This window comes from Ornithorhynchus anatinus, chromosome 5 (assembly GCF_004115215.2).
Source record: "Ornithorhynchus anatinus isolate Pmale09 chromosome 5, mOrnAna1.pri.v4, whole genome shotgun sequence".
Classification (NCBI taxonomy): domain Eukaryota; kingdom Metazoa; phylum Chordata; class Mammalia; order Monotremata; family Ornithorhynchidae; genus Ornithorhynchus; species Ornithorhynchus anatinus.
In genome coordinates, this window is record NC_041732.1 from 47,858,226 (window position 1) to 47,872,902 (window position 14,677).

The window sequence follows — 14,677 nt, forward strand, 5'->3', positions numbered from 1 at the left end:
GCCCATGCTTTTTCCACTAAGCCACACTGCAGAGAAGTGAAGTGACTTGCCCAGGGTCACACAGCAGGCAAGTGGCAGAGCCAGTATTAAAACCCATGACCTCCTGACTCCCGGCCCATGCTCTATCCTCTGTGCTATGCTGCTTCTCGGTGTTACTTTGGCCAGTTATCCTATCTTCTGTGCCATGCTGCTTCTCTATGTTACTCGAGGCAGTTATATCCCATCTTGGTTACTTCATCAGCCTTCTTACTGACCTCCCTGCTTCCTGTCCCTCCCCACTCCAGTCCACACTTCACTCTGCTGCCCAGATCATTCTTGTACAAAATTGTTCAGTCCATGTTCCCCCACTGTTTAAGAATCTCCAGCATTGCTCATCCACCTATATCAAACAGAAACTCCTCACCATCGACTCTAAAGCACTCAATCACCTTGCTTCCTGATTTCCTACTACAACGCAGCCCACACACTTCATTCCTTTAATGCCCACCTTCTCACTGTACCTCAATCTCGTCTTTCTCACCGCTGACCACTCACCCATATCCTGCCTCTGGCCTGGAACTCCCTCCCCCTTCATATCTGACACGTTATCATTCTCCCCACTTTAAAAGCCTAATTAAAACTTCCTCACACACGGGAAGCCTTCCCCGACTAAGTGCTCATGTCCTCTTATCCTACTCACTCCCTTCTGCATCTCCTTTGCACTTGCTTATCCACTCTGAAGTTATCCTTCCCTTGGCCTTACAGCACTTATGTACATATCATTAATTTAATGTCTGTCTCCCCCTTTAGACTTTAAGCTTGTTGTAGTCAGAGAATATGTTTCCCAAACACTTAGCACAGTGCACTGCACACAGTGAGCACTCAATAAATGCAGTTGATTGATTGATCTCTTACCCTCAACCTCTTGCACGTTCCCTTCCTCCTCCCTGGAACTCCCTTCCCCTTTACATCCAGCAGATCACTGTTCTCCTGTCTTCAAAACCCTTTTAAATCACATCTACTCTGGGCAGCCTTCCCGGAGTGATCTTCATTTCCCCACCTTCTTTCCACCCTTACTATCACTCAAATACTTCTGCATTAGTTAAACACTCCCCCAAGGTGCTTTTCTTGCTTAAGCCCTCTTTTCCCCCATCTCCCTCTCCCTTCTGTGTCATCTATGCACTTGGATCTGTGATCTTTGGGCATTCGATATTTGCCCCACCCCCAACCCCACAGCACTTACTACATATCTACAAATTATATATTAAACATTTTTTATCTATATTAATGTCTCCCCCTCTGGACTGTAAGCTTGTTCTTGTTAGGGAACATGTCTGCCAACTCTTTTGTTTTATACTCTCCCAAGTGCTTAATTCAGTGCTCTGCACACGGTAAAAGCTCAGTAAATACCACTGATGATGATACTTAGTACGTCTCGCCCAGCTCTCTCCCCTACCTCTTATATACTGTGATTAAGCTCTACTGCTTCTCTCTACCTGTAATTCATGTTAGTGCTTGCTTCCCCCATTAGACTGTAAATTCCTGGAGGCCAGGGATTTTGGCTGTTAACTCTATTCTGCTTCCCCAAGTGCTTAGCACAGTGCTCTGTTCAGAATAAGCCCAATGCATACTGTTTGTTGATTGATTAATTGATTTTCTGTTAAGCACCTCACTTTCTAGTCCTGCAACACTGACAATAGCATGTTCCTCCATTTCCCATTTAAAGTGCTCCATTTTTTGGCAGTTTTGGTTAGCCTAACCAAGTTTGTCTTATTGTGTGGTTTATAAGTGGATTTCTTTATAATTTGTAATTTTCTCCATTTCTCAATTAATGGTCTTAGTCCTATTGAACAACAATAGTAATAGTTGGGGTGTTTGTTAAGCACTTAACTATGGGACAAACACTGAACTAAACACTGGAGTAGATACAAGATTATCAAGTCAGACACTATCCCTGTCCCTCACCAGGCTCACAGTCTAAGTAAGAGACTGTGAATCCCCATTTTGCAGACAAGGAAACTGAGACACAGAGACATTCAAGTAACTTGCCCAAGGTCACACAACAGGCAAGTGGCTGAACTGGGATTACAATACAGGACCTCTGACTCAAAGGCCTGTGCGCTTTCCACTAAGCCATGCTGCTTCCCAAAATCTTCTTGGAATTTGTAACACGAATTCCCCAGTAGTAGCAGGGTCCCATCATCAGTGTGATAATACAGATCCCAAGAGAGGAGCCAAAAGGTACAACTGCAGGGAGACAGACCTTCCTCCAGAACTGTCTCCCACATTTCTTAGACCAGCTCTCAATGGACCTATTTCCTTGTCTGCAAAATGGGGATTCACAGTCTCTTACTTAGACTGTGAGCCCGGTGAGGGACAGGGATAGTGTCTGACTTGATTATCTTGTATCTATTCCATTGATATATTCCAGTCTTCTTGGAATCTCCTCTAACTAAATTAACAGGATATTTTTTTCTTCCATGTAGCCAAACTTCTTTGTCTCTGTCATTTTGGTTTCCTAGGAGGAGTACCTAGCTGAAGGAATCAGCTGGCACAACATAGACTACATCGATAATAGTAGTTGCATAAATCTTATCAGCAAGAAACCAACAGGACTCCTCCATCTACTGGACGAGGAAAGCAAGTGAGTGTTGTGCATTTCAAAATACTTTTTGTCCTCTTTACCTCAGCCTCATATATCTTATTCAAGTCTATCAAGCAAAAGAAGACTCATGTGGTGTAACTGATTCCTTAGGCACTTTTCAGTGCACTAAAATGAGATTCATTATGAAGTTTCTTCCTATCGGGTTGTTTGCCTTTTTCAGGGTTTGTCCATCCATGCACCTTTAGCTTATTGGTTGACCGGGTTGCACTTTTTTTTTTTTCCATTAAATAATAATACTGGCATTTACTAAGCACTTACAATGTATCAAGCACCCTTCTAACTGCTGGGGTAGGCACAAGCTAATCAGGTTGGACACAGTCCCTGTGCCACGTGGACTCAGTCTTAATCCCCATTTTACAGATGAGGGAACTGAGGCCCAGAGATATTAAGTGACTTGCCCAAGGTCACAGAGCAGACAAGTGGCAGAACTGGGTTTAGAACTCGGGTCCTTCTGACTCCTGGGTTTTTCCCTCTAGGTCATGCTGCTTATGTGATTAAAGAGATAGTCTTTTGTGCCACTTCTTGTCCAATTCATGTTATGTCTCTTAAAGAATGAATTAAACTGGATTTGGAAATTATTTTGAAAAATCAGTTCCCCAAACATTTTTCACTTGGAAATTATATGAACCCATTTCCTATTTAGCCCTTGGCATACTTATTCAACATATTGACACGCACCCAGGCACCCACCTCTCAGACATTCAGCGTGGCTCAGTGGAAAGAGCAGGGGCTTTGGAGTCAGAGGTCATGAGTTTGAATCCCAGCTCTGCCACTTGTCAGCTGTGTGACTGTGGGCAAGTCACTTCACTTCTCTGTGCCTCAGTTACCTCATCTGGAAAATGGGGATTGACTGTGAGCCCCACGTGGGACATCCAGATTCCCCTCTGTCTACCCCAGCGCTTAGAACAGTGCTCTGCACATAGTAAGCGCTTAACAAATACCAAAATTATTATTATTATTATTACATTCAGTAAATGTTCTCTGTGCATCAGTTTCCTCATCTGTCTAATGAGGATCACAATACCTATTCTCCCTCCTACTTAGGTTGTGAGCCCCTTTCCGGACGGGAATGTGTCTGATCTGCATATTCTCTATGACTCCAAGCACTTAGTCAGTGCTTAGCACATAATGAGCCCTTAACAAATGCTACTATTATTAAATACCGATTAAAACCCCTTAGAATGAGTGGTACTGCATACAAAAACATTGTCCTTTCCCATTTGCTTGACCTGAGGCAGTGATGAGATTCAGGTCGCTCAGATGACTGAGGCTCTCCCATCGACTTTGTGAGTGATAGTAAAATTGAGTTTCTTACACCTGCTTTAATCTTCCGTTAATCTTTTAGGTCCATTGAGGGCTGGTCTAAGAAATGTAGGAGACAGTTCTGGAAGGTCTGTCTTCATTCATTCATTCAATAGTATTTATTGAGCGCTTACTATGCGCAGAACACTGTACTAAGCACTTGGAATGTACAAATCGGTAACAGATAGAGACAGTCTCTGCCCTTTGACGGGCTTACAGTCTAATCGGGGGAGACGGACAGACAAGAACAATGGCAATAAATAGAATCATTAAAGCAGTAGCAAATAAATAGAATCAGGGTGATGTACATCTCATTAACAAAATAAATAGGGTAATGAAGATATATACAGTTGAGTGGAAGAGTACGGTGCTGAGGGGATGGGACGGGAGAGGGGGAGGAGCAGAGGGAAGGGGGGAGAAGAGAGTTTAGCTGCGGAGAGGTGAAGGGGGGTAGAGGGAGCAGAGGGAAAAGGGGAGCTCAGTCTGGGAAGGCCTCTTGGAGGAGGTGAGCTTTAAGTAGGGTTTTGAAGAGGGGAAGAGAATTAGTTTGGCGCCTCTTGGCTCCTCTCTTAGGATCTGTGTTATCACTCTGATGATGGGACCCTGCTACCACTGGGGACCTCTCACCCACCCACCAAATGGATCACCCAGTTGCTTTATCATTTTCTCATACATTGGTGCCATTGTCCCCTCCACATCAACAAATGTATACTCCTTGGTATGAAGAAAGAGGGATATTTTGTGCCTCCTCTTGCATTTCTTTTCTTGCCTGAGCTTTTGTAGAGGAAAAGGGGAGGTGGTGGTGGCCCTTCCTGAGAGTCATGCTCGATGTTGGAATGGGTCAGATTACGGGCAGGCAGGCAGGGTATTTAGACCACTCATTTTTTTTTCCCAAACTACATTAAGCAATGTAGCCAAGAAAAACTTCCTAAACTTGCCACCTCAGGGGAAATTCCCTCACCAAAGAATGGAGAAGATGAAGGACTGGGTGAAAACGCCAAATGTTCCTTCTGTTATTTGGTATTGAATTGACTACAGAAGTACTCTGGATAAAAATGGAGTGATCTGGTACCTTGCTCTCACATTTAAAGATGTTTATATTCGAGATGAGCATAAATGATTTTATTGAGAAGATCAAAATGTAAGTGGATTTTGCTCTGTCAAAACAAGAATTTTAAGATGTTTTTCATTTTATTATCATTTGGGGGTTTTTTTAGTCACGTATGTAACCGAATCTCTTGTTTTGAAAGTGCTCAAACAATAGTTACTAAAACTGCCGAAACACTAAATATATTCCTTTCTTGGCAACTCTTCCTCACAGAGAGAGAGGGAAATAAATGACTCTAAATCCAGATTTCCTTTACCTCTGCTGCATTTTATCCAGGTCTTTAATTTAAGCCACCTGGCACCATTCTAAATATATATGGTCAAGAATGATCAAATCTTGCCCGATTTTTATTATTCTTTTCTATTCTGATTTATGCATGTTTAGTTTACCTTCCTATTTGAAGATTGCACTACAGACAGGGCTGCTATCCATCCAATAGTATTTACTGAGGGCTTCCTGAGAAGGGAGCTCTGAACTAGGCAGGTGGGAATCCCATGATAAAAGGTAAAGTAATGGTTCCTGCTGTCAGAGAGCTTCAGTAGCTGTAGACATGTCAGGATTTCCCTTTGATTTATGCTGTACTTGCTCTTTGTAAATGATCATTCAAAACTCATTAAGGACACATCTTCTCGTGGCTATAGAAGCCAAAAACACTGCTTGCTTGTTAGATACCCTAAATTCCATGTGAAGTGCACAATTAAGGACCTTTCTGGGGAGAAAAACGGCTATTTTATTGAATGATTTCATTTTTTGTTTTTTTTATTTTACTCGGGAACATTTGAACATGAACATTTTGTACCCGTGACTTAAAAGCTAGAGGTCAGATATCGCCAGTCATCCCATTAGGTGTTGCTTTGTCATTTTCTCATACATTGGTGCCATTGTCCCCTCCACACCAACAAATGTGTACTCCCTGGTATGAAGAAAGAGGGATCTTTTGTGCCTCCTCTTGTGCCTCCTCCATGGGAAGCAGCGTGGCTCAGTGGAAAAGAGCCTGGGCTTTGGAGTCAGAGGTCATGGGTTTGAATCCCAGCTCGTCCACTTGTCAGCTGTGTGACTGTGGGCAAGCCACTTAACTTCTCTGTGCCTCAGTTACCTCACCTGTAAAATGGGGATTCACTGTGAGCCTCACGTGGGACAACCTGATTACCCTGTATCTACCCCAGCGCTTAGAACAGTGCTCTGCACATAGTAAGCACTTAACAAATACCAACATTATTATTATTATTATTTCTTGCCTGAGCTTTTGTAGAGGAAAAGAGGAGGTGGTGGTGGCCCTTCCTGAGAGTCATGCTCGATGCTGGAAGTCCTGGCCAAGAGAACACCTCTTCCTTGGCCACTTGGCCAAATACATTCATTGAGCCATCTCTCCTCCTCCTCTTCCATCTCACATTTACCTCTGCCTTCAGGACATTCCCACCGACACCTCAAACTTAACATGTCCAAAATAGAACTCATCATCTTCCCATCCAAATTCTGTCTCCCCTCTCCCCCAGTCACTGTAGAAAACAGCACTATCCTTTTTAAAAGGTATTTATTATGTGCCTACTATGGGCCAAACACTGACCTAAGAAGAGGTCGATACAAGATATTCAAGTTGATATTCAAGTCCCACAGGGGGCTCACAGTCTAGGAGGGAGGGAGATTTACATCCCCATTTCATAGATGAGAAAACTGAGGCACAGAGAAGTGACTTGCCCAAGGTCTATAGCAGACAGGTGACAGAGCCAGGATTAGAATTCAGGTTCTCTGACTCCCAAACTCATGCTTTCCCCTCTTGGCCACACGGCTTCTCCTTGTCTCACAAGCCCCTGACACTGGCCTTATCGTCATCTGATCTCTGAGTCATTCAACCTATGTTTTCAATCTGTCACCAAATCCTGTCAGTTCTATCTTCACAAAATTGCTGAAATCCATCAAACTGTCCTTCCAAACTGTTACCATGCTGATCCAAGTACTTATCTTAGCCTGCGTTGCTGCATCAGCCTCCTTGCCGACCTCCCTGCCTCCTGTCTCTTCCCACTCATTCCACTTTCCAGATCATTTTTCTAAAAAACTATTCAGTCCACATCTCGTCACTCCTCAAGAACCCCCAGTGATTGTCCATGCACGTCTGAATCAAGCAAACTCCTTCCCATCGGCTTTAAATCACTCAATCGGCTCACCCCCTTTCTATGTTTGGTTGCTGATTTCCTACTGTAAACCAGCCGGCACGCTTCACGTATTTAACATCAACATGCTCAGTGTACCTCAAACTTATCTAACTCAGCAAATGACCCCTTGCCCATGTCTTCCCTAAGGCCTGGAACTTCCTCTCCCGGTATATATGGTAGACCACCACACTCCCCACCTTCAAAGCCTTATTAAAATCACATCTCCAACAGGCCTTTTCCAACTAAGCCCTCATTTCCCCTACTCCCTTTCCACGTCATGTGGGCACTTTTAGACAGGGAACATTCCTGCTAATTCTGTCATATTGTACTTTGCCAAGTGCTTAGTACAGTGCTTTTTGCCCCTTAATCACTTGATATTCACCCCACTCTGAGCCCCACAGCCCACACATATGCATCATTCATTTATTTTAATGCCAGTCTCCCCCTCTAGACTGAAATTTCCGTTTAGGGAGGGAACATGTCTACCAACTCTAATGTTTTGTACTCTCCCAAATGCTTAGTACACTGCTCTGCCCACAGTAAGTACCACTGATTGTTTTTCCTCGATTCATCTTGTTCAACCAAACATTTAATCTGTCAGCAAACCCTGTCAGTTCTACCTTTGCAGCATCTCTAGAATCTGCCCCTTCCTCTCATCCAACTTGCTTTCGCACTGATGTGAGCACTTTTCATTTCCCACCTCGACTGTTGCGTCAGCCTCCTCGCTGACCTCAGTGCATCCTGACTCTCCCTTCTCCAGTCTGTACCTCCCACTGCTGCCCAAGATCATTTTTGCCAAAAAACGATTCAGTCCATAACTTCCCACTCTTGGAAAAACTCCAGTGGTTGCCCATCCACCTCCACATCAATCAACCGTCGCTTTTACTTAACCTCGTTGATCTGTTCCTACAGCCCAACCCGCAGACTTGGCTCCTCTAATGCCAACCTATTCTCTGTACCTCAATCTTGTCTATCCTGCTACTAACCCCTTGCCTATTTCCCCCGTTGGGCCCGGATCTCTTGTCCCCTTTAGATCCGAGTCCATCACTCTCCCCACCTTCAAAAGCCTCTTAAAATTATGTCTCCCCCAGAGATACCTTCCAGACTAAACCCTTTTATTTCCCGTCTACCCTCCCCTCTGCATCAACTGTGCACTTGACTTTGTACCTCTTAAGCACCTCAATACTCAACCCAACCCCGCAGAATTTATACACATATCCTTATGTGCTTTTTTCTCTCTATTTTAATGTTTGTCTCTCCCTAGAGACTGTAAGCTCCCTGTGGGTAGAGATTGTGTCTGCCAGCTTTGTTGTATTGTACTCTCCCAAGAGCTTAGTACAGTTCTCTGCACACAACACTGAAGTCAGAGAACCTGGCTTCTGACCCCAGCTCTGCCACTTGTCTGCTTTGTGACCCTGGATGAGTCACTTCACTGTTACTCAGTTACCACATTTGTAAGACTGTGAGCCCCAGTGGGGCATGAACTGTGTCCAACCTGATCATCGTATACCTACCCCAGCATTTAGGGTGTCTGGCACATAGTGGTTAACAATGTCATACCATAAAATGAAATAAAATCAATGCCATTGATTGATTAGTAGGTTCACCCCCTTGTAAATTCGTTATGGACAGGGAACGTGCCTGTTAATTTTGTTGTCATGTACTTTCCCAAGTGCTTAGTACAGTGCTCTACACGTAGTAAGCACTCAATTTGGGAATACCCCAGAACTCTCCTCGGGCTTTGTCTCATCTGTGAATGGGAGGATCAGCAAGAGAGCAGCAGGCAGACTGTCACTTCCCAGATCCTAAGCTTAGGAGTCAATGTGTTCATGCCATCAGTCTGGTCCAAGGAGAAGGGGTGATAGTACTCTGACTTCGAGGGACCTGGCCTGCTGTTCCTCCTGCCCCCTACTGCCCCTCCTACTTTTTCAGTCCTGAGGGTGCCTTGGATCGAGGTGCAGGTTTTTAAGAGTTCCTGCTGCACCATTTTGGTTTACCTCAGTTTGGCGATGCTGTGAACTTCCACAGTCTCTCAGAAAGCAGCGAATGGGAGATGCCGTGTGACCTAGTGGATGGAGCACGGGCCCGGGATTCAGAAGGACCTGTGTTCTAATCCAGCTCCACCATTTGTCTGCTTTGTGCAAGTTGAGCAAGTCACTCAACTTCTCTAGGCTTCAGTTACTTCATCTGTAAAATGGGGATTAAGACTGTGATTTACTTGTACCCACACCAACGCTAAGTACAGTGCCTGGCACATAGTAAGCACTTAACAAATACTACCATTATTATCTACTCCAGCACTTAATGCAGTGTCTGGTACATAGTAAATGCATAACAAATACCTCCCCACACCCCGCAAAAAAAAAAAAAAAATTAATGAGTTCCACAGAATCTCACCAGTGGTGGGAATTGCCAGGATCCATTTTTTGCTAATACATGGCATACTTTTTCTGAAGGAGAAGGATAATGGGGTTGTGGAGATCGCCTGTTGTCCAAAACCCATATTATAACTGATTTCATGTACGTATATCTTATTAAATGATTAGAATAATCATGCAAATTTCCTCTGCCAAAGGTGAAGGAGTGGGAGTCAGGTGAATTGTTTGAGAGTGGTGGGTTGGAATTAATTTTTTTCTTTGCAAGGCTAAGCTATAAAGCATATTGGAATATCCATAACATATGAAGAGAGATCGATGCTGGTTGAAATTTGATGGTCGGTGTCATTTCTTTTAATATGTGAGTTCACATGCATAAAATAAATGATTGACTTACCAACTGCATCTGCCTTCAATTTTCTTTCTTTGTATTCAGTTTTCCACAAGCCACAAACCAGACACTACTGGACAAGTTTAAGCGCCAGCATGAGGGAAACTCTTACATCGAATTTCCAGCCGTGATGGAGCCTGCCTTTATCATAAAGCATTATGCTGGCAAAGTGAAATATGGTGTGAAGGTCAGTAGCCCTCATCACTTCCATATCTGGCTGACATCCATAGTCACAGTTTGGACCCATGTGTAGCAAGTACTGCTTTTTAAATGTCAGATTTCTCCTCTTCCCTTTTTTTGATTTTTTTTTAAAACTGTAATGGCCATTCTTTACACTTTGTGCTTTCTGTACCTGTGGTGAGCAGTTTCACACTTCCCAAAACATCCCCACAATTCTCTAACATTCAAACCAGTCCACTTTTTTAAAAGAGCACTTGTGTCTATCCTATATAAATTTTAGATTTTGTGTCAGATGAATTGGGTCTTCTATTTCCAGCATTTCCCGGTTCTTGGATTCTACTATGAAATGGATGGTTGCCCATTCACCTCTGCATCAAACAAAAACTCCTTACCATTGGCTTTAAAGCACTCCACCACCTTGCCCCCTCCTACCTAACCTCACTTCTGTCCTTCTTCAACCCAGCCCGCACGCTTTGCTCCTCTAGTGCTAACCTTCTCACTGTGCCTCGATCTCGCCTATCTTACTACACCTAGCCCACATCCTGCCTCTGGCCTGGAATGCCCTCCCTCCTCAAATCCGACAGACTATTACCCTTCCCCCCGTTTCAAAGCCTTTTTGAAGGCACATCTCCTCCAAGAGGCCTTCCCAGACTGTCTTACCTTTCCTCTTATCCCACTCCCTTCTGCATCTTCCCGACTAGTTCCCTTTGCTCTTCCACCACTCCCAGCCCCACAACACTTATCCATATACATGTATATATGTGTAATTTTATTTGTTATTCATGTCTGTCTCCCCTGTTCTAGACTGTAAGCTTGTTGTGGGCAGGGAATGTGTCTGTTGTTGTAATGTACTCTCCCAAGCGTTTAGTATAGTGCTCTGCACACAGAAGGGCTCAATAAATAATAATGTTATTTGTTAAGCGCTTACTATGTGCAGAGCACTGTTCCAAGCGCTGGGGGAGATACAGGGTAATCAAGTTGTGCCACGTGAGGCTCACAGTCTTAATCCGCATTTTACACATGAGGTAACTGAGGCACAGAGAAGTGAAGTGACTTGCCCATAGTCACACACCTGACAAGTGGCAGAGCCGAGATTCGAACCCATGACCTCTGACTCCTCAGCCCTTGCTCTTTCCACTGAGCCATGCTGCTTCTCTGCTTCTCACATATGATTGAATGAATGAATGAATACCACTAATTTACATTATGAGAAGCAATTTAATGTGGAGATTAATTTTTCAGTGTTCACACTGTATTGCACACTAGAAAAAAATCCACAAAAATTAATTTGGATTTTGTGCTGATTATATTAAGCCCCATAGTCAGCTGCTTTTCTGTGAAAGCTTACCTGTTCAGGCACATCACCTCTGAATCAGAAGGAACAAAAGGAGTTTCTACTACATTAATAAGACGTTACATTCATTTCAGAATGTGCTCTCTGGTTCCTTACCACTAGTTTCCAATCTCCGTTTACCAATCAATTTTCCCCGCCGCGTTCTTATAAAATGAAAGTAGGATGAAGATGAAATAAATAGAACATAGATGAGAAATTGAATGAATGAGGCCACTTGGGTTGTAAACAACTGCCCTTTGAAGGAACAACATGTACCCACTTAAAAGCAGTTTGGAGAGTCGCCCCAGTTTGAGAATTTGGGCTCTTTAGGAGTTTGTTTTTAGCCTCATTTTAGATCTTGGTTCTGTATTAGGAATATTCACTTATGCTAGAGCTGAATCCCAGTATGTAGCAGTAGAATCTAGCATTTTTGAGCTGACCCTGAGACCCCTGAGGCTTATGGGTGTGACCCAGGTAGCTTATAGGGAATACTGTTTTCAAAGGAACTAAATGCAGATAGGGCTGCAAGAGGCACTTAATCCCAGAGGCAGAGGGACTTCCATTCCTCAAACTTCCCCTACCCATCCTATCAGTATGCGCAGCGTCCTAGGGAAGAGAAGTTTATTTCAGCAGGGTTTGTTGGGACCCGATGCCCATATTCACCACCCCAACTCCTCTTCCAGGATAAATTAAGCAGTTACCCTGAGGGAGCCGAGAGGAGAAATAGGCAATTAGTTTTAACCTAAAAGTTAGCAGGGTTATAAGAATGATGATGATGATGATGATAATGATGGTATTTGGTAAATGCTTATCATGTGCCAAGCACTGTTCTAAGCGCTGGGATTGATACAAGGTGATCAAGTTGTTCCACGTGGGGCTCACAGTCTTAATCCCCATTTTGCAGCTGAGGTAATTGAGGCACAGAGAAGTTAAGTGGCTTGCCCAGAGTCACACAGCTGGCAAGTGGCAGAACTGGGATTAGAGCCCACAAGCTCTGACTCCCAAGCCCGGGCTCTTTCCACTAAACCACTCGGCTTCTCTGTATTGTATAGCATTTTAGACTGGCCCTTATCTGTTAGATTTTTCAGATCCCATATTGCTGTCATTTTTACACTTTTTATGAGACAAAGTGTCAAACTATTTTTTTCTAGTAAGCTTTATGTTAAGAATTTTTTAATGTTCATATATCTTAGAAGAGGAGGGGGTCTTAGCCATTTTAGAATTGAAAGCTTCCAGCACTACAGTCTAAGGGGGTGTTTCAGGGCTTGGGACAAAATAAAAATATTCAGAGTGAACTTGTGCCTTAAAATTGGACCATTTTTAAATTCAGTGTCTAGTCAAAAACACCGTCTCATGAGAAATATTTCATTTAAGTCGTTTCTACTAATAAAAATTAAATTGCTGTATTAGGAGGAGTGAGAATTCAATAGATAATAGTGATAATTACTGAAGGCTTACTGTGTGCAGAGCCCTGAACTAAGAGCTTAGGTGAGTACAGTTAAGTAGGGTAGATTGATAGACTCCCTGCCCTGAATAAACCCAAGAATAAAATAGCATTTGCAGTTAAAACTAAATTCCTTATAGAGTTTTCTGCATACAGAATAAATATTTTCTCTTCTTTTAGGATTTCCGAGAGAAAAACACAGACCACATGCGCCCTGACATTGTAGCACTCCTAAGAAGCAGCAAGAACGCCTTTATCTGTGAGATGATAGGGAATGATCCAGTGGCTGTCTTCCGCTGGTCAATTCTGAGAGCTTTTTTCAGAGCCATGGTTGCTTTCAGGGAAGCTGGAAAGCGATATGTTGAGAAGAAAACCGGTGAGTAGCAGATATCAGTCACACCTTACTTCACCTTTTACCTGAGCTCTATATGGTACTCAGGCTGTTTGTGCCTGATAGGCATACTGGGGATTTAATTGGCGAAATTATCATGATTTGGTTTCATGGTACCACAAAGGTGTGTTCCAGAATTGGCTAGTTGAGTAGGATTATGTGGGGGTTAAAATAAAATGGATTCTTAATAAATTGTGAAAAAAAAGCATCTTGATGATGTAACTTACTGGTATTTCCAATACTAATCTTCAGTCCCAAGGTGTACAGAATTCAAATCCAACAACTTTAAACAATGAAGCAAAACAGGAATTTCATTTATTTTTGTTGTTTCTTCTGTGCTCTTTTCATTTTAAATTCAGCTGGTAATCTGGCAGTGGAAGAAGTAGGATGCTTCTAGTTTTCAAAGTGTTCACTCTTTCAAGCTGCAAAAGACACGTGTTAATAGTTTCCAGGCTGGAAAATTTACTGTTGTGCCGTCAGCCAGAGCCAACCCTTGCCCTCCTGTAGAACCGGGCGCAGTAAATTCAGTGAGATAATGGCAGTGCATTGTAGTATGACGAGCTATATTCAGATGTGCTTTGGAAGAGTTGCTTCTGTGTGTAAGGCAATTTCTGAAAGATAGATAAAAGCTTTTACTGTTCATTTCTATGCACAGACAGGCTTCAGAGTTATTACATTACCAGAAATGCACCAAGGATGTGACCAGATGAAAGTTAAAATGGAATACCTAGTTTATCAGCTGAATGTTGAAATTTCCTATTAAGATGTGCCATTAATATACACTCACATAGACCCAAAGTGTGTGAGGTATTCTTGCACTTACATGCTTCCTCCTCTGATTGTGAAAGATTATTATAGTGAAGATTGAGAGATTGAAAGCCCTGAATCTTGATTTGTATTCTCCATTCTGTCCATAATATTTGATTTCAGCAGTTTGTTTGCCTAATTTATTTCCCCTCAAAATTAGGCTTGTAATGATAGTTTTAAAGGATTTTAAAGATAATAGGACCTTTGAAAAGAAGGCCTTTGATTAAAAACAACAACACTGTATTATAGAATAGATCTGTAGTCTTTGTTATTACGTATTAGTCCTTTAGGTTAAGAGATGTGAATTGCCTGAAGTGTGTTCCTTTATGGAACCAGAAAGTCTAAGGGGATACATGTAGATGTAAAAATCTGCATGTCTTTGAAAGAATAAAAGTGTCTGATCCTGCAGTTTGAGAAGTCTAAAATTACTTTGGAAGAGGCAGGCACGTAAGAAGAATTTGAAAGACTCTTCTGACCGGCTAAGATTCCTCTTATATAACAGTAAGCTATTATATAAGTAAGGTGTAGTGAAAAATTCAAAGTGACAAA

At 42.7% G+C, this 14,677-nt stretch overlaps 1 protein-coding gene across 1 annotated transcript in view; it reads left to right on the forward strand.

The window, feature by feature from the left end:
* The window catches only part of MYO9A (myosin IXA), a 227,547-nt gene that overhangs the window by 125,949 nt on the left and 86,921 nt on the right, over nt 1-14,677 (forward strand). Inside the window, exons 12-14 of the mRNA XM_029065937.1 lie at nt 2,502-2,623; nt 10,019-10,160; nt 13,111-13,306. Coding sequence (XP_028921770.1) covers nt 2,502-2,623; nt 10,019-10,160; nt 13,111-13,306 — 460 coding nt within the window. The remainder of the gene's footprint in view (nt 1-2,501; nt 2,624-10,018; nt 10,161-13,110; nt 13,307-14,677) is intronic.